Source organism: Stylophora pistillata, chromosome 1 (genome assembly GCF_964205215.1).
Source record: "Stylophora pistillata chromosome 1, jaStyPist1.2, whole genome shotgun sequence".
In the NCBI taxonomy this organism is placed as follows: domain Eukaryota; kingdom Metazoa; phylum Cnidaria; class Anthozoa; order Scleractinia; family Pocilloporidae; genus Stylophora; species Stylophora pistillata.
In genome coordinates, this window is record NC_142519.1 from 27,991,486 (window position 1) to 28,019,058 (window position 27,573).

A 27,573-nucleotide genomic window follows, 5' to 3' on the forward strand; every position below is an offset into this window, starting at 1 on the left:
GTTGCTTTAAATGACCGATCGAAAGAGTAAGGACTAGGCACAAAAACATTCTAACGAATCTGAGCATGCGTACTTCCTAGACCGCCATTTTGGAAGGGAGTGCTTGAAAGACAGAAATGTAGAATTTGTTCTTCAATTTATTTCTTTTGTGCATTAGAAAATCCGCTAATTTTTGTGGAAAATAGTACTGGCCATCAGAAGATTAATTTAGATCGAGATGTCGGGGCCCAATGCAAAGACTGGAATGAGAGTGGAAGTTGTTGGGAAAGGCCTTGTGGGAACCGTGGCTTATGTTGGAGCTACCATGTTTGCCTCTGGAAAGTGGATCGGAGTTATTTTAGATGAACCAAAAGGCAAAAACGACGGTTCAGGTAGGAAGATTCAAGTGTGAATATTAAGTGTTTTTGTCATTTTAATCACGATCGAATAGGGCTTGGGAAAAATAAAAGCTGAGTGAGGTAAAATCAACAGATTGGTTAATAAACCAATCTAATAATCTTAAACTTCCATCTATTTGTTCATATAGTGTACTCGTTGGATATTGTAAAAAATTCTTTATTGAATGGCCATTTTTCAACACATTTTTTTGGATTTAAACCAAAGGTTACTATCCATAATCTGTGTAAAGTAACTTTAAGTATAGAGAAAATATGTATACAGGTTCAAATACTGATTTGAAAATTGTATAAACTTTCGATCTCAGGGTATTTGGTAACACTCTGGTTGTTTTATACAGAAGTTCATTTCATGCCCAGTTGTTTAGTACTCAGTCAGTTGAGTCATTTAGAATCAAGCATGGTCATATTGTACCCAAACTAATAAAGTATGTTCTCCTTGTACACAATTGGCAAAAAAATATTACTCTCACTCAAGCTGTTATTGTTAAAAAAATCACAAGTATCTACAAGACTTTTTCTATTAAAAAATACCGTACTTACCTTGGACTAGGTAATATTAAGTTGTTTTTGTTAAGAAAATCACAATTATACACTACAGAATTTTTATTGCATCTCACTCATTTGACTCTACCAGCTTGTCATACACAATGATTGATATATGTTTTATTTCAAGTAATTGAATGAATTCATCAGGAGTTTGGTTACGAACCGACTCAAACTTGTGTATAAACTGAATCAAACTTGGGTATGAACTGACTCAAACTAGGGTACAAATCTAGTCATGAATAAAGGCTGATAGTTTCGAAAGAAACTGTTTGGGGCTGCGTCGGTGGGAGTAACAAAATAATTTGGATATATCAACAAAGTTGAAATGGTAAATTGGCCACCGTAACGATTATAAAAGCTGATGTTTGGAGCGTTAGCCCTTCGTCGGAGCGAAATCTAGTACATTTGTGTATGAAACAACTCGGTATGAAATGACCATGACCAAAGTCACATGCGGAAAGAAATATTTACTTTACATAATCATACAAACTGAGCTTGAGGACTGTAATAGGAAATATTGGTACAAGGTCGTGATAATTATGAACTGAGGGCCAATATTCTTTTGTACAACTTAAGCAGGCTAGTGTGGTAAGTAAATTAATTTACAGGACTTGTGCCTTTGTGGTTTCTTTTTTCTGCAAAATAGCTCCTCAGGCTACTTGAATTTAATGGGCTTTTCTTGTAATATTTTTTGATGATGGAAGCATCTCATGTAGAACAAGCTACTTGTGTAAGGTGGTAGGATAGGTTAAACTTGCCTACTTGGTTGACCAAACATTAAACAGGATTTGCCTCATTGCATCAACTTGTATTGTGAGCTATATCATAAAAAATGTTTTCAGAAACACTATCTCTCTAACTTCATTTTAGAACAGTATGTAACATGTTGCTGGTGGCGAAGAATTTCTTTTGTACATTCATGATTTAGTGCAGGGAAAAGAGTATTTCAAATGTGCTGAGAACCATGGAATCTTTGTGCGTCAGTCTCAAATAGCTGTTCTTCAGGATGCACCAACCTCCCCATCACCTCAGCGTGGATCGTCCACTCGCAGCAGCATTGGTGGAGGAACTTCCATTCCTTTACCATCATCAATGAGGAAAGAGAAGGTACGTGTACGAGTGATGCTTTCATGCTGTTGTGATGCTTAAGACCCCTTCCTCATCCAATTCACTGTTACTATTTCATCAAATTTAAATTGTGTATCAGCATGGCTTGTGTGTGTTTGTGGTTGTATATACAAGTGGGTTCATATTCCCATGGATTTCTGAAGAAGTAATTACTATAGATTAAAAAAATTTAAAAAATAATTGATCTCAGTTATACTACTGAAAGATGAAATTGAACTTTTCCTCTATTGTTGACTGGTTTTGTTGAAACACATGTTGCTTGAATGTATAATTACAGGCCCTTTTGATCCCTTAAACACTATATTATTAATATCTGTTGCAGAAACATTTTAATCATAAAAGAAGAAAAATTTTACCAACAGTAGATTGATTCTCATTTTCCTTTATCTCATAGCCACAATTATGAATTATTAAGGCTAGGATTTCCTTGGTAAAATCCTTTTTTTTTTTGCCTGACAATAAAACTTAGCAGCAACTTATTTACTTTATGAAGTCTTCACTGTTTCAGTCTTTTGGGTCAAGGGGTTCCTTAGAGAATGTTGGTAGCAGACCATCGCCACCTTCCTCTAGGTTAGCAACACCAAAAACCAGCACAACTACTGCTCCTGAGCTATCATCAAACAGTTCCCTGAGCAAGATTCCAGCAGCTGCTTCAACTCCTTTGCCATCAGGCCCAAGAAAGATGTCTTCAGGACCAGCAATATCAGCTGATGAGTATATGGCTCTTCAAAAGAAGGTTAGTCTTGGATAGATGATTATGGTAAGTACTATACTTGTGTAATGTAAGATAAATTTATGTTTTTACTCCTTTCTTTAAGTGGTAGAGGTAAAATACATTATAATACATTAATGTAAAGGTTTCAATAAGTTTTTAAGCAGATGTCAGAGAGAGCAAAGTACATCTGTAGGTGGCTAATAAAAGTTCAAACTTTACTCCAAAGTTTTTAATTTCAGGAAAAATAGGTGGCAGTTTTTAGAGCAAATTTTGCGATTTTGCCAGTTCCCACTGAAACCCCTGTCTATGTCTCATTTTTAGCATTTGTTTTGTATAATTTTCTTAGTTTCTTGCATGGTTACTTTGGATAGACCATGCCTAAAATAGGATTCTTTTTTTCTTGTTTTTCGCTTAGTACGGATGATTAACGTACTATTAAAATTAAGCCGATTTGATCAGACTTGTTTAAGTTCTGCTGTTCTTGCCCATTATAAACCTAAAAATTCTATCTTTCTTCTATTTGTTTATCTACATATATGCAAAGGAATTATAAATTTAGGAAATAATCGGTTAAAAAAGAAGATAAAACAAATAGGTCTTACGGCTAAGTAATAAACCTTCCAAAGCCATGATGAGTTGTCCGTACCGAGTACTAAGGTACTAACGTACTAAGCAAGTTCAGAACAAGCCGTGATGAGTTGTCTGTACCAAGTACTAAGGTACTAACGTACTAAGCAAATTTAGAACAAGCCGTGATGAGTTGTCCGTACCGAGTACTAAGGTACTAACGTACTAACGTACTAAGCAAATTCAGAACAAGCCGTGATGAGTTTTCCGTACCGAGTACTAAGGTACTAACGTACTAAGCAAATTCAGAACAAGGCGTGATGACTTGTCCGTACCGAGCACTAAGGTACTAAGGTACTAACGCACTAAACAAATGAGTAACAAGCCGTAATGAAATGTCCGGACCGAGTACTACAGTACTAGCGTACTAAACATATGAGCAACAAGCCGTGATGAGTTGTACTTACCGAGTACCACAAAATACGGCAAATACGGCACAACTCGTAAAAATACTCAGCGATACTACACAACAAAATATCTAATAAGACACATCTCTATGAATAATTTAATTCCAAAACTTTGCAAGTGCAATTTTAACGGTATTCTTTTTCTCAATGACACAAACTGCCCTAAACGGTTTCTCCGTGTTCTCAGGGACAGATGAAACAGAAAATGTTTGAGGTTGAAACCACACTCTATTACCGCTTGTTGGATAAGAACGAGTTTATTTAACATCTCGGATTTTTCACGTTCTCTAAGGTAGCATACTCAAGCTCATGTTTATTAAAGATTCATTAGGATTTATTGCTTACTTTGTTTTACCAAAATATAGTTTCTAAAAGGGTTAAAGAAAAAACTGCAATGCATAAATGGTTTATTTCAATGAAAACCGTCAGTTTGAGATCACCAAAAAAAAGCAGTGCGAGTTCTCCACTACATTACCGCATTAAAAATAAGGTCCACACCACAAAAACACAAACCCCAATGGTTATCAATATACTCCTTTTTTCACAGACTAATTAAATCAAATGTTCAATTTCATGGCATGCATGAAAAGAACGAGAGTTGTTGTTAGTACACAAGTACATAGGTATTCATGCTTGCTCGAGAGGTTTAGTTAGTACACTAGTATGCTAGTACGTAGGTATTCATGCTTGCTCGAGAGGTTTACTTAGTACGCTAGTACGTAGGTATTCCTGCTCGCTCGAGAGCTGTAGTTAGTATGCTAGTACACTAGTACGTAGGTATTCATGCTTGCTCGAGAGGTTTAGTTTGTACGCTAGTACGCTAGTACGTAGGTATTCATGCTTGCTCGAGAGGTTTACTTAGTACGCTAGTACGTAGGTATTCCTGCTCGTTCGAGAGCTGTAGTTAGTACGCTAGTACGTAAGTATTCATGCTTGCTCGAGAGGTTTAGTCAGTACGCTAGTACGTAGGTATTCATGCTTGCTCGAGAGGTTTAGTTAGTATGCTAGTACGCTAATACATAGGTATTTCTGCTTGCTTGAGAGGTTTACTTAGTACACTAGTACGCTAGTATGTAGGTATTCCTGCTCGGTCGAGAGTTGTAGTTAGTATGCTAATGCGCTAGTACGTAGTTATTCCTGCTCGTTCGAGAGTTGTAGTTAGTACGCTAGTACACTAGTATGTAGGTATTCATGTTTGCTCGCAAGAGGTTTAGTACTGTTAGTACTGTAGTACTGATGAAAGCTGTTAGTACGGTAGAACTGATGAATGAGCAAAAATCTACAGAAAAGCATTCCTATCATGGGCAGGATATGACTTTGGAAACATAAACTTTGGGAGCCCTACCTAAAATAAGTTGTGATTACCAGGAAGAAAATACCTGCATCATCACAGAACATGCAAGAGTCCACTAGCTGAGGGAATATACTAACTTTCTTAACTTTCCTCTATTTCGGTTCTTTTTTATGTATCAGCATCACATCCACTGGGAATAACTTCTTAGTTCTGTTCCCAGTCATTGAAAACTCCACTAGACTTAGTGTAAAATACCCACACCTTGAGCCTTGTTGCTTTAACCCATTGGACTAGATCAAATGATCTCTAGAATTTCTGTGAAATCTAAATTGTAAAGATTTTGTTATATCTGTGTGCAGGTTTTAGAAAAAGAAAAGGTTGTGGTTGATTTAGAGGAGAAACTGGAGACATTGAAGAGTAAAAGACAAGAGGACAAGACCAAAATGAAAGAACTGGAGAAAGCAAGGATGCAATTGGAGCAGGTTTGTCTGCATGTTATACATCATATTCACTGGAAATTTCCCTTTTTTAGAACAACAAACTCTTAGTACTGGTAATATTATTCATTTGGTAATTAAGTAACTTAAAAATGGAGCAGAGTAGGCTCTGTTCTGATAAAATGAAAAACCTTTTTAATAGATAGCTAGAATTAAATTGAATGCTGGCTTTTTACGCGAGTCTTTTTTAGTTTCAAAACATGTACAGTGTGGATGATACATCAACAGGATGTGGAGAACCAATATCAAATATGCATTGAGCCATGGTAATGAAGGGTGTGGTAAATCTCCCTTGAATGGTGGAATAAATGTACATGTAATCAGTTGTCCATTTTGTGTCCACTGAAGTCCCGTTAATTGATAAACACACCTCACATTTCCCTGGCAAAGTGAAATAGCAAAAAAAAAATTATCTTAATGAATTTTGAATTTTTCCAGCTTTGACCTTTAAAGTCAAAATTTTTATTGGAATAGATGTCTGCAAGGCATCAATTTCCATCAGTGGATTTTTAACAATTTTGACCCATAAACATTTTTTTCTAGTTTGATTAAATTTACCTGTTTTTCTAAATTCATTCCCGTGCACCCAGGAATATGTAACTTTAAGGTTTTAAGACATATTTGCTCCACCAATGGATAATAAAGATATAACCTTAAAAATAGAGGGGCAGGGAAAAGTGGATGAAGTTTCTTCTTTCAGTCCACATTATAATTTTCTGTCCATCGATTTTGCATACGTTTCTCTAAAATTCTTCATCAGCATTAGTGTCACTTGGTAACTGTTATGTTTGCATAATAATTTAGCATCAATCAATGTTATTTTATTCTGCTGGAATTTTGAATAATTCATATTTGAAATTTGAACATCCATTTTTTAATCCTTGAACTTCATCTATAATTTTAAAATAAAATACTGTGAAGAAGTAGAAAAAGCTGTTCTGCTCCAAACTCCCATGAGTGACCAAAACAGAATTTAGTTGATTAGTTGATCCAATGTCAAACTCACCAAACTAACTTTATGAGAATTGTTTGGCATCCAGAAAGGAGAATTGCTAATGAGATCTTGGGAGTGAAAGGGTTAAGTGGCATGTTTTATTGGATGAACTTCTTTGCCAGCTGCCCTTTTGTCAATAAAGTAATAGTCAGTCAGTTTGATTATACAAACAGGAAGAAAATAATCCTTCAGAGAAAGGAAAGTATGGTTTCTAAAAAGCTTTTAGAGGAAGCGGTGTAGCTTGATTGGTACTTAAAAATTCATTAATATTCCCTCATTTTAGTTATGTAATTATCAATACAACTCTATTACCTCAGTACTGTGATGATCCATTTAAGTCATTTGATTATTTTACCAATTGAAATTAGATGCAAGAATATAAGACAAAATGGCAAGAAGCACAGAGAGATTTACAAGCTCAACTGAATGTGGCAAAAAAGGTAACTTATTTTGTTTCACCACTTGATCTTTAATGCATGTTAAACATAACAATCATAAAACAGCTAGGTTTTGTTATTTTACATGCATTTGTTACAAAATGTCTCACTTTAAGTCATCACTAAGATAGTTGAGAAAAGCTGTTAATAGCCCCAAGGCTTCTCTGTGCCTGAGAGTGAAAATGATTTAGTAACAGTACTGATGGATATGGAGACCGGTGTCCATTTCTGTTCTATTTTGTGGTAAATTCTGATGGTAAACTCTGATGGGAATAAAAATAATAAGGCCAGCAGTGCTTTAGGATGTTGTAGCAAGGCTTCAAACAAATGTCCGTAGATTTCCACAGCAACCATTGACTGAAATTATGATTACATGCAGCTAGCCCGTCTCCAAATCACTCTTTACAATTCAAACTCATGGTTTGGACAATGATTAAAGTTCTATTCGTAAAACATGCACTTACATGTACAGTGTACTTGTAGCTTGTTGACCATGATCAGGCCTTGACACTAACGGTAGCCCACTAGCCACAGACTATTAGAAATTCAGTTTTGGCTAGTGGTTTTCAATTTCCACTAGTCAGTTTGGCCAGTAAACAAACTGAACTTGTCATAACATCTAAGTTGTCACTAGCCTCTTAGCTCGTAAGTTAGAAAAGTTAGTGTCGAGCCCTGCATGATGATGTTAAGTCTGTCATTTCCCTCTTGAGAGTCAACACCACTCAAATTGTCTTTCTTTGTGCTTTCCAAATTTGTTGAATTGCTTTTGTGGTTGAAATATTTGTGACGTGAGCTTTACTATGACACTTTAAGGGAAAGAGAACAGGGAGGGAAGGAATGGTTTAAGTTGAATTTTCATTCACAAAGTTTACTCAAAAAAAACTTTATACATATCCAAATGAACTGATACTTTTAGTGCTGTATGAAATAAAAAAGCATAGGACACAGATTGAAAGTAAACTCTGTTTTCTTCCAAGTGGGAAGTTAAATGCTAGTTCTAGTTTGGAACTTCATGAAAGGATAACAATTTTGTTTTGTGGCCTTTTAACAGGAGCTCAAAGAGATCACTGAGAATCGCCAAGAACACAGTGAAGAATTGACAGAGCTTCAAGAAGCTGTGGAAATGGCAACTCTGGATAAGGAGATGGCTGAAGAAAGGGTATTCATTTTACAATGAACTTATTAGAACCATGTAATTAGATAGAGACTGAGATAGATACCAAACAGTTTTGAATTGCCAAATTGTTAACATTTTTTCCTTTATTAAGAATATTTTCAAATTAGGTAATTCTTTAAATTAAGAGGCTACTGATTGATTTTTTTATTTCTTGATCTTGTTGTGGCTACAGCTTGAGGTGCAACAGATAGGTATACTTGTCATGCCTTGCTGCATTAACCCAATATTATGCAGATTAGATGCAATCAGAAACATGAGCCTTCTCATGTTTTAATTTTTTTATATATACAGTCTAGGAAGCAGAGTGAAGTTAATATAAAGTGATACTCACAAATGGTTGACATGTATTCTGGTTTGATTTAATGCACAATGTTTTGCAGTTGGAATCCCTTCAGCAAGAAAATGAGCAGTTGAAGGACAAGTTGGAAGAAGTTACTCTTGACTTAGAAATTTTGAAGAATGAAGTTAGTGAAGGAGGTAATATTGTTATCTCAATTGAGTGTTAGTGAATTATCCGAAGTAAACCCAAGTATTTATCACTGAGTAACATCACCTTCACATTCAATATTTATGACATTCTAAAGATTAACTCCCAAGATCTCATTTAGTAATTCTCCTATTGTAACTGTCTGCCAAATGATTCTCATTATGCTAGTGTGGAGAATTTGGTATCGGATCAATAGGTAATCCCATAATTGTTATTTATCTTTATTCTCATTACTTGTCTGCATGATATTGTATAGATATTGTAAGGAGAAATTCTTTCTTGGTCACTTGTGAGAATTAAAGGGTTATCAATTTGCTACTTACTGAGTAAGTGTCACAGTTAAATGTTACAGTAATTGATCCAATCTCATGAGTTAACAAATTGAATGTTCAATATTGCTCTTTAAAAGGAATTGAAGGAGCTGCGGCAAATGCCCAGGTCAAACAACTTGAGCAACAAAATAGTAGGCTGAAGGAAGCAATCATGAGGTATTATCTCATTTGTTGTTTGAAGCGTCTAGTACAGTTAATTGTATTTTCTTACATTAATTTTATGTCGATGTTTTGGCAAGCCCAAAGATGAAGTGGAAAAAAGTAATGACATTAAAAATGTACAATTAATTTTGCTTTGAAATCTTTAAAAATAGATCAACTGGTGGTTGCATTGCATGTAGACTTCTGGAACACATGTGCAAGTACTGTTGGATGTGAAGAACTTGTTTTACATTTTTAAAATTTGTACTATGCTGTGAAAAATTGGATAATTGAGAAACTTGCATGTCTTCACTACAATTGATTTACCATTGGAAGGAATCATGTTAAATTAAACTGTTCTCTGTAAATGTAATCATCCTTTCTATACAAACCCTGTTTTATGATGATCCCGTTTGGCACTCAAAGAAATTGAAGGGTCTGTTATTCTTTTTTCCATAACCCAACCATGTTGATATGATCAATTGAAAGCACTTTACATTCATGGCCCCAACATTGGAAAAAAGGTGTATTTAAGATAGAAATGCCATTAGACAGCTGTACATGTTGCCTTTTCTGTCAATCAAGTATTGAACAGATGCATATCTATACACTGATTGTTTTGCTTTGAAAACCTTAGACTCAAAGAGGTCCAGGCAAGTGATAAAGCAGAGATGCAGTCCTTGCAGAAACAAGTCAAAGATCTGCAGAGTGGAAACACCACCCTTCAGAATGAAAGGGATAGGCTCTCTGAAGCTTTTCAGGTCAGTTCAGCTTAGAAAGTTACTTAAGGCTGATAGTTTCTAAAGAAACTGTTTGGCGCTGCGTCGGTGGGGGTAATGAAATAATTTGAATATATCAACAAAGTTGAAATGGTAAATTGGCCACCGTTACGGTTTTAAAAGCTGATGTTTCGAACGTTAGCCCTTCGTCGGAGTGAATGGCTCCGACGAAGGGCTAACGCTCAAAACGTCAGCTTTTATAACCGTAACGGTGGCCAATTTACCATTTCAACTTTGTTGATATATTCAAATTATTAGAAAGTTACCATTGAGGTGTTCATAAACAAAAGGCTTCTCTGGATATCACCACTTTACCTTTCAATTGCATGACATCTGTTTCTATTGAAAGACAAATTATGTTAAACAGATTGTTGCCTTTGTCTCCTGTGTCACAAACATCTTACGAAACAAGTATGATATTTTGGAGGGTTGTTAAGGTTCTTCTGAGTTTTGTAAGTGGTTAATGAAGCATGAAACGTATTTGGGAACCAAAGGTTGTGCTTTAAAATTGTGAGGTGGCAAATTATAAAAGGTTTACATCTTCAAATTTCTAGGAAGCTGAAACGGCTTTGGCTGAACTCAAAGAACAGGTGTGTGTCTGTCATCTTTGTATTTGTAACAGTTCTTCTATTTATTTTTAATGGTATTCTAGTTGACTTTTCTAAGAATATAGTTTTGTTCACCTGGTGGAACTTTCAATCAAATAATTTATGAAAAACTCATTCTGCATAGTTACCTTGTAATTCCATATTTGTTTGTGTAAGAAGTACATGATCATTCTTAAATCCCTTTCCTTGCAACTTCTTAATTTGCTTTGTATGGGCTACTAGATAGCCTGGGTACCTTAACTGCAGAACAGTACAGGAAAAAAAAAAACTCAACCTTTTTGCTTGAAGTTCATAGCTGCTATGAATGACAATCAATAGCTTCCATTTGTGTCTGTTTCAAGAAAAGAATTACCAAGAAAATGCACTGGAAATTTTCCTTGTCTCATTTTCCCAAGAGTTGTAAATTCACCCTGGTCTCAGGGCACATGCCAAATAACCATTTCAGGCTTGGGCTTCTGGAAAAAATTAAAGTTTTGTAGGTACTCACTGTTTTTGTTCTAGGGTGTTATCTGCTCTAATGAGGTAGTTTGATTTTAATTTGCTTGTTCTAAGGATTGAGAGTCTCTCCATTCTGTATGAAAGGTTGATACTGCATTGGGAGCTGAGGAAATGGTGGAAACTCTCACTGATAAGAACTTGAGCTTGGAAGAAGAAATTGTCACTCTAAGGGAGAATGTGGCTGACTTGGTTAGTGAAATTTATCCATGAGTACAATCACTGCACCTTAGAACTTTATTTTATTTCAACTGCATGAAAGCCTATCCAGTTTAAATCTAGTAGATGATAGCTTTTAAAGGCACCTCCTAATGAAAGCAGATTGAGTAAGTTTATTTAGTTTTTCTGTTGTAATCACAGTAATATGAAAATTATGCAATCCAATCATAGGAAGCTCTCAGAGATTTGAATGAAGAACTTGAGGAAAATCACCTTCAAACGGAACATGACCTACGAGAAGAACTGGAAATGAACAACAACAAAGTTCGTGAGGTAAAGCTATCTAAATTCTCACGTTCACACTTTAAAAGCTGTTTACACTTCAATGTCTTCCTGCCACAGTAAGATATTAAAAAGTAACTTGATGGGATTAGAAGTCATGGACTTAAAATTGTTGCTTTTAAAGTTGTAATTTAGCAAGTTTTTATTGTTATTGTTACATTACATTTTTCTTAGATGGAGCGTAAACTAGAGGCAGCTCAGGAAAGTATTGGAGATCATCAGCAAACGATTGTTAAGTTCAGAGACCTGGTGGCTAAACTTCAGGTATGGATGATCAATTTTGTTTTTGAAAGTTGATTGATTAAAATGTAGTAGTTGGGATCAAGAAACTTCTTTGTTATTACACGTTGTGAAGAGAAAGTTTTCATTAATTGCTGTGATAAAGCTTTACAAGATTTAAAGGAAAAATTAAATTAGTTGTTGTAATTGTTTTGTTGTCATTAGGAAAATAACCGAGCTATGCAGGTTCAGCAAGAAGACTCAGAGAAACAAAAAGTCATCGACATTCCTTCACCTGAAATGATTGACTTTAAAGTTAAGGCAGCTGAGTTGAAGACCTATACCAAGGTACCTGTATAAAACACTCAGGATACTATGCTGTTGTAAATGTTTAACTTGTATGTGTCTCAAAAGTTAAGTTTTTATGTAACTTTGTCTGTGTTTCTTGTTCTGAAACTTTTCTGTAAGGAGTAGCAAGATGGTTCTCCTATTGACTTTGAAATTTTGTAGAAGATCTTTGTTAGTTGTAATTGACTGGCATACATGTACTTTTACTAAACATGCACTGTTAAATGTATTTTATGCATATTTTTTCAGACCGTGGAGAATGAATTAAGAAAGTTTGATCTGCAGCAGGCAAATGAAAAGATAAAAATGCTTCACTCATTCCTGCCTGAGTCATTCTTAAGGAGAGGGGGTGAGATGTGATCTAGTTATAATGATTTTCTTTAGTAAGTGAAAGAAAACAAAGCAAATTCATTTGAACTGTTCTAAATAAGGAATGAATGGTAGGAATCCCATCACAGTTTGTGTCATGTACTGTATACTGCATGTACATGTAATTCCTGTGGAAATTTATTCTTGCAAGGTGCACTATATGATCATCTCACCTTGTATTAGCAGTGCAGTGCTGTCACCCACTGGGCTGGCAATTAATCCTAATTTGGAGTTGTTTACATCTTTCGTATGATTTCTGGGTGGTGAATAATACTGCAACAAGAACTTTATATGGACTGCTGTTATTTGGGTAATCGTGAAGAACAGCGCACCTCTACTGACTTGTGGCCAACTGTTGGCCAACTGTCAGTTGATGGTCAGTTGTCTGTCAGCTGACAGGTTTTGTTTTCTGAGAGTGGTTTTCTCCTATAACATTTATTTGAAACCTTCAGTTATCAAGTACATCAAAAGACCAGAATGCAAGAGAGCCTGCCATTTTTCCATCTATGTGCCATTACTTTTTACTCCATTCCTAATTGAAAACTAGTTTCTGGGGTCAATTTGTTTTTCTGTTGATAAGGAACTTTATGCTTTACTTAGCCATTGATGCAGCACAGTTTCTTTAGGAAATTGTTATGCTGTTGCTCTTCTCTTGTATAGTCTTGGTACTACAGTACATGTACATGTAGATATTTTGAATGGGCGTTGGTTTTTAATTCCACGAGGAAGTTTCAAGTGTTATTGACATCTTTACCTCCAAAAAATCACATTTTAAAATGTGTTAACACGTTATATTCTGTTGCAGGTGACAATGAAAGTGTCTTATTGCTGCTACTCATTCCACGTCTGAGTTTCAAGACTGAATTGTTGCATTCTCAGTTAAGACAAAAGGTGAGACAAGCAATTGATAGATTAGTGAAATTCGTTCAGTTTATCCAAATTTTATTTCTTTGATAAACATTGAATTATGTCATGTTGGAGATATCTTGTATGTGAATCAATATGTACTCAAGCTGATCAAATTACAGTGAAACCTATATTATGCAGACCCTAAGCTAGTTATTCATCCTGTAGCTAAAGTAGTAAAATATAGTAAATTATTGCATCCGTGTTTGCTGTAAAAGGAACTTGTTTTCATTAGACACCTTTGTTAAGTGGACACGGACACAAATCCAGTGTCAAGGGGGAGAGGGCATTTAGGGTTACTCTTTATCTCCAAACGGTCAGATTTGAAAGGATGCTGAATAGTCTTAGCAATAAGTCTTACTGGCAAGATATAAGGACTGCAGTTCAAGTGTCTAGTGCCAGATTTCTTGTGGGACCTCTTACAAGCTCAGTTTTACCAAAGCCTCAAACTTTCTTGCGGACAAGGAAACACAAAACTCATGCTAGCTAGACGGGAGAATTAACAATCAGATCATGGAAATGAAGTCAAACTGTTAAAGCGCACATTCTATCCATAGCCTTGTTCGTCCTTAAGCAATTGACAATCGTTGAAAAATTTATTTAAAATAGGTGGTTTATAACCAATCTCTAGAGAAACAGGTAACAATGGTGAAAGGAACGAATGCTGGTGGACGAACAAAAGAAGCTAAAGAGATATCTATTGTTTACGTCCACCAACATGGCGGCGTTGACGTAACGTGAAAACCACCAATTGGATGACGTTGACACCAGCGCAGGACACAAGTCTTGTAGGTGTCCTCCTAATACTAAAAATGATTTTTTTGTAAATGTAGTACGAGATTGCAGAGTGTCTGGAGGATCCTGCCAAGATTCAAAGTGAAGCTGGTGAAGGACTAAGTTTTGCTTCAGGACTGATTTACCGGCTGGCAGTTCTCCAAGCAGTTGTGAAGAATATGAAGAGGTACCTAACTATAATTATGATGAAAGTATGGTGTGATCGTCCGGGTGAGTGTTAGTCCTGAGAAGGACTGTTGTCGGTGGTGGTGACTGACGTTTCGACAATCTGTGCGGAAGTCATCATCAGAGTCAAGTGAATATTTGTTGTCAGTAGAGTGTTCTTAGTCCAATTAGTGTAAAATGATTGGTCAGTTTTTCCGTGATGTCATTAGCTGTAAGACTCAATTGGCGTAAGTCGGTCGTGATTGGTGTGTTTCGAGCCGTCGGTAAAGTAAGGTCGTTCTGTTTGGCTCGTTTGTAATGTTAATCTAGTGAATGAGTCATTTGTATGGAGCTGGTAGTGTTGACACTTTCATTATGATATCACTTGAAGGGAAAGATACAGCTCTAGTTGTTTTGGAAAACACACATTTTTTTTTTGCCACAAGTCACTGTACATCAGTTGACGTCGGTATGAAATATACTATGTTCATGTGCATTTACTGGCAGAGCTCTTGACAAGTGTGATGCTGGTTTGTTCAACAAATTGGTTGGTATATACCCTGAACTAGCAGCGCACGAGAGGGCTGTGGATGGACTTATTGACTTGTTCAAGAAAGACCAGGTACATTTAAAACCCTAAGTTTCAGCAATAGTAGTGCTGATGGTTTCTTTCTTTCATTTTAAGAAAACTTGCATGTATTTGAATCATTTTTTGCTGTCTACTTGCTTTAGTTAGATGATACAGTTGCCATGGAACCCTTGGAGAAGGCAATTCATTACTATACTGTGAGTACAGGAACATTTTGGCTAATTTAATCGCGAGTTAGTATCCGTGAAAGTGCCCAACACGAGTGTACTCTTTGAGGGAATCCGCTTTGTTTTCAGACCATGGTTCGATTCCACTTGGCTGGTAACCCTGTGTCACATTCTGAGTTCTTGTCAGACGAATTGAAGATCTTCACTGCTGGAACAGAAGGTGCCACCATAGAGATCGAGAGGCTGAAGCAATATAGTAAGGTATGCGATAGTTGTCAGGCTGAGCTTCTGTGGAGAAAAGGCAAAGGAAAGGTAGAGAAATTGCTTTTTTGATGCTATCCCCGCCCTCCCCCCCTTACTTTTCTAGCCATCTCTCTTGTCTTTCCTATGCTCTTCTCACTTTCTTCTCGCTGAACTAGGGGAACAAAGTGTGAAGCCTTTGTCATTAAACCCGTCCTTATTTCATGAATTCATTATTCCTTTTTCGTTATTTTGGTAGGATTGTGATGAAGGAAGTGCCTATGGCGAACTTGTTCAAGAAATGGAACTGAGAAACGTGGAAATTCAGCAGCTTTGCAGAAAGGTTAAAAAAAACTCGTTTCGTACTTCATGTAAAATATGAGATCACAACAGTCAAATGGTCAAAAAAGGGTCCTCAAAGGATCGACGGGTCGGTGTCACAAGTCGGTGTTTGGCTGAAGCAAGAGTTCACCCTTTCTCTTCTTAAATCTGACTGCTGATTTTCCCTACTTTCTTTGGTCATTTTTTTTTTAGATTAGTTCTCAAAATGTGGTTTTATATAATGACAGCATTCCTTAGTCGATATATTTATATATATATATATATATATATATATATATATATATTTATTCTTCTTCTTCTTCTTCTTCTTCTTTTTCTTCTTCTTCTTCTTCTTCTTCTTCTTCTTCTTCTTATTATTATTATTATTATTATTATTATTATTATTATTATTATTATTATAAACGCGTTTCCGTTTGTCAATGCTCAGTGGCTCGTCTCTCGTAGCTACTTGCCACAAGTCACTGGCGTTTAAACCAAGTTTTTCTTTTTTAATTCCAGATCAAAAGAAGAATGCCAGAAGATCAAACAAGTACCCTGTCGTTTTCTGATAAGGTAAGATTTTTTCAAAACGTCGTGTAGGTTTTGAAAAAGCGTCCACAGGAGAGGCAACTAGTGTTGTGAAACATTGCTGTGAACTTTTTTCCGTGCTCCTCCGAGCAGAATGTCAATCTGTCAACAGATATGGTATTTGTCTGTGTTATGTGATAACACATTTTATTTTAGATTCAAGAGTCACTTATTGAATGCGCCAGGCAACAGAACTCGGAACTGAAATTCTGCCAGGAACTTACTGCAGCCGTAACACAGAAAGCTTCTGGTCTAGGTGGTAAGTTCTAATAACCGTTAGTGTTAAAACCACTCATCGAAGTTCGTGATTAACTGCATTCAGTATGAATGAGGATACTTCGTGCGCCAATAAACATTCTTTTGATTTCAACGTCTTTTAAGTGGATCCCTCTCGAAAATGTACATTTGAGTCCTTCGAATTCTTCAGTCGTTTTTAATACTAAGAGCGAATGAAGACAGGTACTTCTTTAAAACACTAAGAAAAAGAATAGCACTTTAGACAGGTCGTGAAGAGTTCTGTACTAAATATGATCCCAGGGAGCGCAGTTTATGCTAACACTGTTCTTCGGGGTTACACTATCGATCAATCGTCTATTGAGTGTCGAAAGTAATCTGCGATTGCTATGGGTTTGCTTTACTTCACTGAGTGATTGGTCCAGAAAACTCGCGCCTTCTCCTTGACCAATCAGATTCAAAACTACGACCAATCGCGGCTTTGTCACTCGTGTTTTCCCGCGCTTGAGTTTGAGTTGCAACCATCTTGTGGTAGCCAGAGGGAAGCATTCAAAGCGATGTCTATTTTCTTTTTTATACCCTTGTAGACAATGAAAACTTGCTGAGTGGTCAGCTTGACGAGTTAGCAAGTGATGTGGCAGTGCTGGTGTTTGAGACAGATGAAGTACCATGTAAAGATATAGTCAGGTCAGTCAAATACACGTTTTCAGAGTCGAACACAAAGTGAACCATTTCATTCGGTTGGCTCTGATTTTGGTAGTCCTTCTGGCCAAACCTCAACCCCAACCCTAAAGCTGTCCAAGAGTAACGTGTTCTTATTACTCATTCAAGGCAATTGCCTTTTTTCTTGTTTCTTGTTTCTTACTTTCAGTCAAACTTTCCATGAAGTCATTTCCTTCCTGTACTCGTTTGTGAGCAAAATGCAGGAAGGTGATTACGATGCTGAACCTAAAGAAGAGTCCAAGGTGAGTTATGCGTAAAGCAAAACTGTTACCGGATTTTGTTTTGCGGCATTTTTTCGTGTGCCTGAGTTAAGGTCAGGGTTAAAAAATCACCTATTTGACTCACTAAGAAGAACATAATACGGGCAGTATGTTATCTTTCGATATTCTCTCCTCATCACAAGATCACTGAAAAGATCAAAGTTTTAGGTGAGTTCTATTTTCAGTTAGCCGTGAACCCTTTCACGTCAAGGAGTGACCTAAAAGGAATCCCTCCTTACAATGTCCCAAAATGTGACCAGTAAAAGGAAATAAATCAACCGGAGATTGGAGTTCGATTCAACACCAAATTCTTTGAGCTGAAATTATGAACATGTATGGAAGAAGTGCGGAGAATTAATATTTTGATCATGGGATCGAAATGTTGAAGCATTCACAATACGTTTTAGTGGTAGTCCTCCATTCACGGAAGGTCAGCCACACCCTCAGTTTGTATATTATGGTTAACCTTAGGATTTGGGTTGAAACAGTTTATTTCTTCGATTTACAGAGTTTGCATAGGAGGCTTTCGGATTGCTTGAGGGGTATACATTTTTGCATTCACTTGCGCAAACCGTTTCAACTAAGGGGATAGATTGACCAGTTCCGAGGTTGTCCGCTAACTAGAAATTCCGCCATGTGGCTCTGTGACATAACATGCGGCACTATTGTTTGTACTTTAGGCGGATCCTCCCTATCTTCAGCGCGCAAAGACCTTCAAGTCAGAATTATTTGATTCGGCCGGCGTGGAAGAGAAACTCCTTCAGAAGGAAAATGAGTTCATGGACCTCAAGAAAAATATGAAACTGAAGGTACAGTTGCACAGTGATGGTCTTTCTTATGGAGAATTCTTTCTTACTAATAAGAGTAAAGAGTTTTGTTTGGCTCATGGTGCTAACGAACTTGTGAATAAGTATGTAATGTGAAGTGCATGGATACGGAGTGTGGCTCGAATTTGATTCGAAGCGATTGTAATCCTCTAAATTAGCAGCTGGTGTTTGCAACCACTATTGAAAAGAGCATCCAGCGATGAGTGAGTAGATTAAAGGTGATAATCGAGGGTCGTATAATTTCACTGCTCTTCATTCCTCTGGTCAGAACGAGGAACTGAGTCAGGCTAACATAAGGATTGGATTATTGGAGAAGCGTCTTGAAAACATCAACAAAGAGGTAAGAGTGGTCCTTTTTCTCTAATTCCTCTGTCTCTGATTCTGTTGGACAGTTTTCGGTGATGTTTAACTTCATAACATAACATAACATAACATTTATTCACGAAGATACAACGTAAATACAAAAAATACATCCTGAAAAGGGAAAATCGTGAGGTTAGCCCTGTATAACAACAATTTCCTTAACTAAAAGCATGCAAAAGATAAAATTTGATGGCTACAGATTCAATAAATATTCAATGAATTCGGAAAGAAAGTGACTGTTTTATATGTTACCGCAATAAACTGTACTCATGGGTTGTAATTGATTTCGAATATAAGATGATGGTTTTTGATTTTTGATTGATCATGATAGCTAAGCTATTTGCCCGGTTAGTGTGAATTTAAACAAGTTGGCAGACTAACAATTGAGTAGTGCTAAGTATCTCAAACATACTTCGCTGTCTTTCGAGTTGAGCGTAATAACAGGGGGAAAAAGCAAGCTAATCGTTATGTAATTATCTCGATAGGCTGATGCACGAGTCGAAGCTGCAAATCGAAAAATGGAGCAATCTACTGAGGACTTTGCAAGAAAGAAAAAGTAAGGGTCGAACACTGGGGAGAGTTTGAACTTTTTTTTTTTCACCTCAGCATATTGCGTTTGATTCAATTCAGAAAAAAAAATTATGGGGTTCTTTTTGCTAACTCTGTGTTGTGTTAACAATAAACCATTTCTCAAATGTTCGATATCTTTGCCATTATGAAAATGATATTTTTTTCGTATGCAAATAAAACTCATTTTTGCAATGAAGGTTTTTCATTTAGCCTCGCTTTGAAAGTGAGGGATTTTGTAATTTGGAAATTGCCTTTGAGATAGACGATGTACTTTACTAGTCGTGCACTGGCGTAACGGCGAAAGTAATGGCAGAAATTCGTCCTTAGTAACCAAAATTTACTAGTTCACATTTTTTTCAAGGGAGTTCGAAGAAACTATGGATGCTCTCCAAAACGACATCGACACCTTGGAGAAGGAGAAGGTCGACATGAAGAAACGTTTAGATGCTTACTCAAAGAAGTCCCTTCTGGCTGATCTTGCACGCCATGCCTCATCATCCTCTAGCATCGCCGCTGTTGTAGCAGGTATGAAAATTCATGCTAACTTTTTGTCCTTTACTTCTCTGAAAGGTGTCTGAAAATTCCTCCTTGATTCTGTTGACCCATTGAAGGCTACGTGTAGCCGTACCCTCCCTCCCCTTTCTTGGGGGAAGGGGGGGAGGGCAAGGCTACATATGGGCTAGACCCACCCCAGAGGTAAAAGAGAGATCGGAAAAATAGAGGGAACTTACGAGGAGAGTTGCATTATTGGACCTATTTCCAATTACGAGCAGCCAGGCAGTTGTATTACCACTTTTGGGCTCTTTATTTTAGAAATTTTGTCTATTCTACACTGTACTGACTTTTTATTCTTTGTTCCTTTTCTGTTAGGTGCGGCTGCTGCTAAAAGCGGCGGAAATTCTCCTTTACGGGGTGGCTCTGGGGCGGGTCAACAGCCCGTACAAGTTGTAATAAAGGACTCACCCATAGTACTTGCTCAGGTAAACCATTCACTTCAGAACACTACAGAACTTGTGAGTCGCAACGGACGGTGGTACAACCGTTAGGAGCAATTGAAAGTTTTGTTCACAATGATTTTTGTTACTCTGACAGTTTGGTCCAGGACTCTTTTAAGCAAGAAGTACAGGAGTGAATGAATGAATGATTGAACGAGTGAATGAAAGAATGAGTGAACGGGTGAACAAGTGATCGGGGTATCGAGTGATAGAATGAACGAAGGAACGAGTGAACAAGTGAATTACAGAATAAATGAGGGATTGAATTGATAAATAAAGAAATGAACGAAGTAAGGAATAAATGAATAAAAATAAACAAATACAAGTTGGAATTTTCGACGCATTGCGAAAATAGATTTGGTTTTGTTTGCTGTGGGTGCCATCTGTCAATGTGTTATTGTTAGTGAAGGTCACTCCCGTGACTGGAATTATGTGCCGGCTGATCGACAGTGAAATAATGCAACGTAACGGTGCGCCCTCAAAAATTAAGGATTGATCTTGCCAGGCACCCTGTTTTCACAGCTTTTTTCTCGCCTACGTAGCAAGTAAGATTTCACGTGATTTGCCTTTAAATTGTTTGTGCTCGTTTCGTTAGACACTGTCTCAAAGTTAGTTGGTCTCTATTGTGTTGATTTTTTTGATTTTTCCTTCTTTTTTGTTTTTTGTTTTTTTTTCTTTTTTTAGGTTGACTCGCTTAAAATTGCCTTGAAACATCTAAGAAACGAAAATATCCGCCTTAAGAGTCAGCAGATGAAGGTAAGGTGGCCATTGCATTTAACTCTCTCCTCCTGGTTACAAGTATACTCAGCCCTGTTTTTTTTAACTAAAATAAATATTGACCGTTTTTCTTTAGGAGCAACTCGATGGGTTGCCAAAAATATACATACCACCGAGAATTCAGCCTCGCACTGAGCCTTCAGAGAAACAGAGCGACGAGTCAGCGGATAAAGAACTAAAGGAAAAGGAATCGGCACCAAGCCTCAACACTGTCACAAGAGAAACAAACAAATTACTTGAGGTACGGGCTGTCAGTCGCATAATCCACACGAAAAGGACCCCGCCCTAATGGACCAACGCAATGTGCCATTATTAACATTATTGGATGAAGGACGAGCGCTGAACCACAAATTATCGTTTCGCTGGCTCTGTTAGCAGACGAGCCGAATCGAATCTTGTGATTTGATCGGCTCAGTACCCGTACATGTTATTCCCGCCCGCGATTGGTCACTTGTTGCGTTCGATCAATATGGCTGGATAATGGAGAAAGACGTTTGAAACTATTGTGGCTAGTATTTAGCAAGCCTGCTTGTTCGGGTTAAAAAAGGGTTAGGGAGAATGGCATAGAAAAAGCGTTCTCTTAGCGCTCTCTTCGCCTTCTCTTCGTCCTTGAATTAATGATCCCTTCTCCCTTCCCTTTACACGACAGCCAGTCCCCTAGCTTCCTTCTTCATCTTCAAATTGATTTCTTTGCCAGCTCTTGAAAAGAGGGTGTATTAACAGCAATTGTGGCAATGATAACAGTGTAGAATAAGGCAAGCAAAGGGGGATTGTAATTCTAGTTATCAACGTGACCTGCGTTTCTCTCACTACTAGAACTTGCAAAAGATGAGTGCCTTTCCAAAAGTGGTTGACATTTCTCACAGGAAACCAGGTAATTGAAAATTACGTAACTCATACCAATCGTCGTTCATACCTGTCTCTTACCATCGAACGTAGTCTCGGGATACCTTGTTGCTAGTAATTTAAGAGGAAAGGTGGAGAATGAAAGTTTTGTGCTCTATGAATTCTAATAATCGAAAACATCAGGAAAGTTTTTTTTAGGATGGATTTGCAATCGATTATAAATGCGTACTTGTATGAGAGAATCAAGAAAAAAAAAAAAACAAGGGAAATAAGGAAAGAAAAAATGAATCTTTGGATTGTCACTCGTTCGTTATATCTGTTGCACCAGCTATCCCATTTGTAGGCTGAGCGAGAGACCTCATGCCTCAGTAGAGTTGTTTCAAATTTGAATGAAGCAACGATCCTAATCCTAAGATGCTTTCTTTCTCAGTAACCGATCTTGTTGTCTCAAACAGGGTCAGTTCCCGCGTTAAGCAAAATGACTCCAGCTAACCATTTGGTAGAGCGAGCAGCTATTTTGCGGGATCTCAAGCGACAAAAAGAAGAGGTGAATACAGTCTTTTTATTTCTTCTGTCCTAATTCGACGGTTTAGAATGAAAGGATTTTAAAATCGTCTATGATGGTAGAGCTGTATAAGTCGTGTCAATATTTGTTTTCTTTTCAGCTCCAAGGGAAAATTCAGAAGTTAATAGCAGCAGAATATCCAGGAGGAACATCACAAAGCTCTTTTTCGTCGTTTTTATCTCCAACGTTTTCCAAGGTATTGTCAGCTTTTTATCTGAATTGCTTTTTCTTTCTTGAAACCATGCTTCGTAACAGACCTCTCCATCGAGCAACCCTATTGGCTCGTTCTTTCGTTCCTTCAGCTTGATCTGTCCTACTTCGATCATGGGTGTGGAGTGTGTTCGTTCGTTCGTTCGGTCGGTTCGTCGATGCAATCACGTTCGATTTTTGTTTGGTTTTATCATTGTTTGTTGCATGTGGGCCTTTTCCGCGCTTTCGTTCGTTCTTGCGTAAGCTGATTCGAGCATTTGGCTGATTGCAGGGTATTTGTTTATTTACTGTATGCGTCATTAAGTTATGTCGTATCCTTTCCCTTGTGATACAGGTACTGCAAGAGAAAGCTCAGGCTCCTCAGCTTGGGAGAGTCACCATTCCTGTGCCATCGAGCACCAAGTCCAATAAATATTGCGTCACTCTGAAACCACAGGAATTCAGAACACTTCATACTGTATTTGTCAGTTAAAGAAACGAAAATGTGTACATAAATTATAAAATCTGAGACAGAATAATGGTATATTTAGCAGTCGGAGGTGGAGAAATAAGTGTTTTCTCCTTGCCGGACCGGATCAGCTGTGACTTTGAAATTCTTACTACATAGTGCCGCACATTTTCTTTTCTGCTATTTTTGAGATGGTCGCAGTGTACGGTATTCTTTACTCGACTTTACAAATTGATGATGAGCTGCTTCGCATATCTGCACTACTCCGCAGTATTTCTGTCATCTCAACGGATATAGTGACTCTTCAAGAAAGGAAAACGAGAACAACGACGACGATAACGGCTAAAACAATAAATGCTAAAGAAAAACTAAAGTTAAATAGAGAAGAGCGTTCTATGAAATATCTAAACTTTGGCAAAAGGCGGGAAGGGCTTCAATGGTTCGCTTCCAGGAACACGAGATGCGATGCTGGTATGCTGGGAGGTAATTATCAAAAGAACAGTAAACCGTAGATTTGAATCGTTTGAAGTGAACGGCAGCAGATGGAAGAAAACAGGCCTTAAGTCTCTCGGAGATTTTTTTTGAGCTGCTAGGAAATAAAGAATACGCAAATACATTTATAACTGATTACAGGTGTCTTATATTGAGTTTTGTTTGAAACCAGGCCTGGTTTGATACAAGCTTCTTTTGAGGATAGATCCTTTTTTCAATCCTTCTTCCCTTATTTCTTAGCTGTACTCAAATACTCAAATCTGATTGGCGATGCATTGTATTACTCAGAGTTTTCGCGCCAAGAAAGCGCTTGGACGACGCGCCGTCGCAACTGCTGGCTGTTTACTTCTATCCCAGCTTTTTCAGAAAGGTCGTTGAGTGTCGAAATCGGACACTATATCTCGGAAAATCAAAGGCATGGGGTGAGACCACAAAGGGTATCGACTTGCAACGTTTGGATCAGGGCGGAGTGAGGTTACCTCTCCGTCCCGGTTTAGCTAAGGATATCAACGCAGTGCTCCTACTGTAGACACGTTTAAAATAGTTAATGCTTTAGCATAGCTCGTTAAATGTTTACAGTATCAACTTTCTATAGCAACGCGTCATAAGTGTTTCTCAGATTGTTTTTTTACGCATACGATAGAACGTAAGCATTTTTTCCTTTGCCACGCAAATGAACGGCTACGAAGAAGGATATCTTCGCTCGCATAACCCGAAGTGCCGTTATTTATTCTATGAAGCTAAAGGTGAAGGTCGCGACGGTGTTATGCTGGTACACATAATAACTGGGTCTCAACACTTCTGCAGCTTCTTGGTTTAGTAGCTATCTATCCAGTAGATATCAGAGAGTACGATATGAAGATTCAGTCTCAGAATTGTTACCTTTAACAAACGGAGTACCTCAGGGGTCAATCTTGGGTCCTGTGCTTTTTTCTGTCTACATTAAAGATTTAATCAGTGCTATTACCCACAGTCAAGCCGCTGCGTATGTTGATGATTGTCAATTGCATTTTAAATTTCCCATATCAGACTCATCAAGTGCTATAGTCGCCGTAAATCATGATCTTAGGAACATCAGTGGATGGTGTGCAGAGAATTCTTTACTCATAAATCCCGAGAAGACAAAATTGGTGGTTGTTGGCTCAGCACAACTTCTTAAGAGGCTACCTCATATCTCCTTAACTCTGCTGGGCAAGACTATCTCACCAGTTTCGTTTGCTAAGGATCTCGGGGTATATGTGGATCAATATCTTAACTATGATGTGCAGATTACTAAAACAGCCTCTAGTTGCACGAACCAGTTAGTACAGATAAGAAGAATTAAGCACCTTTTAGATAAGAAAACACTTTTATTACTTATAAATAGCTTTGTTTTTAGTAAATTATTTTATTGTTTCTCAGTGTGGGGGAACACATCTAAGCGTCATCTACACAAACTACAGTTGGTACAAAATTTTGCTGCCAGAATTGTATTAGGTTTAAGGAAATTTGACCATATCTCTCAGGGGCGGAGATCTCTTAGATGGTTAGATGTTACAGAAAAGGTTTTATTTAATGATTTAGTTTTAGCATATAAAGGTGTAACTGGTTTAGCTCCAGACTATTTACGTAAATATTTTGTTAAGCGTTCAGCAGTTCACAATAGGAACACAAGGGGATGTAATGATTTTGTGATCCCCCGATGTAGATTGTCAAAGGGCATTTTATTTTCGCGGCCCACGGGAATGGAATGGTCTACCTGACAACATTAGGAATACTAAAGATATTGATATTTTTAAGTGGAAACTTTTTAACAATATGTTCTATATGTAGTAAATTTGGATACACTTTGAATGATTTTAAATACATTTGATTTTAATTAAATTACAGTAAATAAGTTAGTTAACATTGTGACCGAAAAGCCCCGTTGAAGGGAGTCTCGATAAAGTATGTATGTATGTATGTAAGAAGGCAAAGGTTTGGATCCGAAAAGGTCAACAGACCTTTTTGGCTTGTCACGCAACACCTTGCTGTGAGTGTCATTTTTCACACAACCTTTAGTACCCTTGTTTATTCTTTTGGGATAAACTTGTTGAATAGTCCTCTCCTGTTTTTCTGCTATTGAAGCTTGAAGAACCACCTGCTTAGATGTTAAAATGTTTCACGTAGTGTGTCACCATCTCTTGGTTAACGGGTGCCTTCACGCAAGGAACTATTGTCGTTTTGAGGTCACTCGAAGGTCCTTATTGACCAGCAAAGACAATTCCAGTGAAGCTAAGGGTTACAGGGAGTTGCAAATTCTTACTAAACACTAGAAACAGCAGGTCAGTGCATCCATTTTAGTTTATGTTTATGGGAAGTGGATGTGACCTTAAAGTGTCTATATGGCCAACAGGGTTTTTATTGTTTTGGTATCTCTTTAACCTGTTAAAAATGTATTCCCACAAAAAAAATTTGATTCTCACGCCTCTTCACCCTAAAATCGAGCTTTAAAGTTCCCACCTCGGCCACGCCCAATAAAGTTGACCGCATAAGGGAAGATTGGTGATGAGTGACGTTACTCCAGGAGCGTCTTGAGCGTCCTGTTGTTACTTTGCTTGACAAACGCAGTACCTTTACAACACGTCTATTGGGCATATTTGTGTCGCCAAAAACTCTTTACCCTACTGAAAAAACAGTGAAATGAACCACTGGCGGGATTTGGCACGTTCCTGACTTGACGTCATGACCCATTCTGAACCCAATCTCTTTTTTGCTCCGACTCACGGTCACCTTCAATGGGCGTGGCCAAAGCGGGAAGTTTAAAGCTCGATTTCGGGGCGAAGACTCGTCAGAATCCAATTTTTATTTAAGAATACTTTTTTACTTGTTAAATACATACCAAAACTATAAAAACCCTGTTGGCCGTATAGACACTTTAATCTTCGATATGCTCATAACTCAGCCATTTCAGCATTGTTGTCATGTATAGCTCAACATGTAGAATTTTGCCAAAGCGTAAGCCAAACAGAATAATTATTATACTTGCCAACATCAACAAAGCATATTGTTTAAAGAAAACTATGTTCTGACTTCCTCAATTTGTATCTTCTCTAGTTCTCGCACACTCAAACAAACAGATCATTTGTTTGTTCTTGATATTACTCAGCACACTGAAAATAAACCTATTCTACTGAGGCTTCGTTGCATTTCAAACCACAGCAAAATTTTCTTGGACACAATTTGTGATCCTAAGTTGGTAGAAATTTCATCTGATCTGGTAAGACTGATTTAACCTCATGAAAATTTACACAAATAGTTTTAATATTTCTAACATATAATTTATTTCAACCTATAGTGACAAAGAAACTGTTCTTAACTGAACAGTGAAAAATCAAAGCAACTGGTCAAAGGGTTCTCAGAAAGGTTGCACATTAATCAGTCATAAATTTCTGAACTTTAATGGCATAATATGTCAGGGGGACCCTAAAAGACAAAAGGGCGGAATGGCAGAAAATGACCCCAAATCCTAAAACATGGAATGGTGGAAAATGACCCCAAATCCTAAAACACAGAACGGCAGAAAATGACCTCAGTTATCATATGGCATCAGGTTTGGGCATTTTTCCCCTATACAAATGACAGTCTGGTCACTGTTTGCATATCCATCGATGACACCACCAGGGAGAATTGTAAGCTCTTTGATCAGCCATTCTTTCTCAATAAGGTAGAGGCATATACTGCCTTAAAAATACACAGATTATGGTACCTATTCCAAAACAGAGCCCAAGTATTTTATTCAATGGATTCCATTCATCAATGAAAATATTAAGACAAAACAGGGCTTGACACTAACGGTAGTGAACTAGCCACAGACCAGTAGAAATTCAGTTTTGGTTAGTGGTTTTCGATTTCCACTAGCCAGTTTGGCTAGGCAACTAACTGAAATTGTCATGACATCTAAGTTGTCATTTAGTAGCCACTTGGCTAGCAATATGAAAAGTTAGTGTTGAGCCCTGCATAATAATTATGTTAAATGATTTTGATCAATACATG

General features: G+C 37.4%; 1 protein-coding gene and 1 long non-coding RNA gene across 2 annotated transcripts; one reads left to right on the forward strand and one right to left on the reverse strand.

The window, feature by feature from the left end:
• Positions 1–69: 69 nt before the first annotated feature.
• On the forward strand, positions 70–23,695 carry LOC111322717 (dynactin subunit 1). Its single transcript, XM_022925875.2, has 36 exons — positions 70–371; positions 1,873–2,051; positions 2,581–2,808; positions 5,475–5,597; positions 6,975–7,046; positions 8,095–8,202; positions 8,601–8,697; positions 9,117–9,195; positions 9,818–9,941; positions 10,514–10,549; positions 11,150–11,254; positions 11,453–11,554; positions 11,738–11,827; positions 12,008–12,130; positions 12,380–12,479; positions 13,305–13,390; positions 14,239–14,366; positions 14,852–14,966; positions 15,077–15,130; positions 15,230–15,361; positions 15,600–15,683; positions 16,181–16,234; positions 16,406–16,508; positions 17,071–17,170; positions 17,355–17,448; positions 18,147–18,275; positions 18,562–18,633; positions 19,142–19,212; positions 19,588–19,751; positions 20,097–20,206; positions 20,906–20,977; positions 21,075–21,239; positions 21,815–21,872; positions 22,300–22,391; positions 22,510–22,605; positions 22,954–23,695. The coding sequence occupies exons 1-36, from the start codon at positions 218–220 to the stop codon at positions 23,089–23,091; spliced, it is 3,837 nt and encodes a 1,278-aa protein (XP_022781610.1). The 5' UTR covers positions 70–217; the 3' UTR covers positions 23,092–23,695.
• LOC148741956 (uncharacterized) lies at positions 5,725–6,461 on the reverse strand. The gene is made up of 2 exons (XR_015990239.1): positions 6,171–6,461; positions 5,725–5,993 (listed from the first exon to the last, which is right to left on the reverse strand). It is a non-coding gene; the product is annotated as an uncharacterized LOC148741956 (long non-coding RNA).
• Positions 23,696–27,573: the final 3,878 nt, after the last annotated feature.

Excerpts from the sequence above, each read along its gene's own strand:
- LOC111322717 (XM_022925875.2), top strand. The coding sequence starts at position 218 with ATGTCGGGGCCCAATGCAAAGACTGGAATGAGAGTGGAAGTTGTTGGG. Across the intron at positions 7,047-8,094 it reads AACTGAATGTGGCAAAAAAG|GAGCTCAAAGAGATCACTGA; the intron begins GTAACTTATTTT and ends GCCTTTTAACAG. Across the intron at positions 18,634-19,141 it reads TTGAAAACATCAACAAAGAG|GCTGATGCACGAGTCGAAGC; the intron begins GTAAGAGTGGTC and ends TTATCTCGATAG.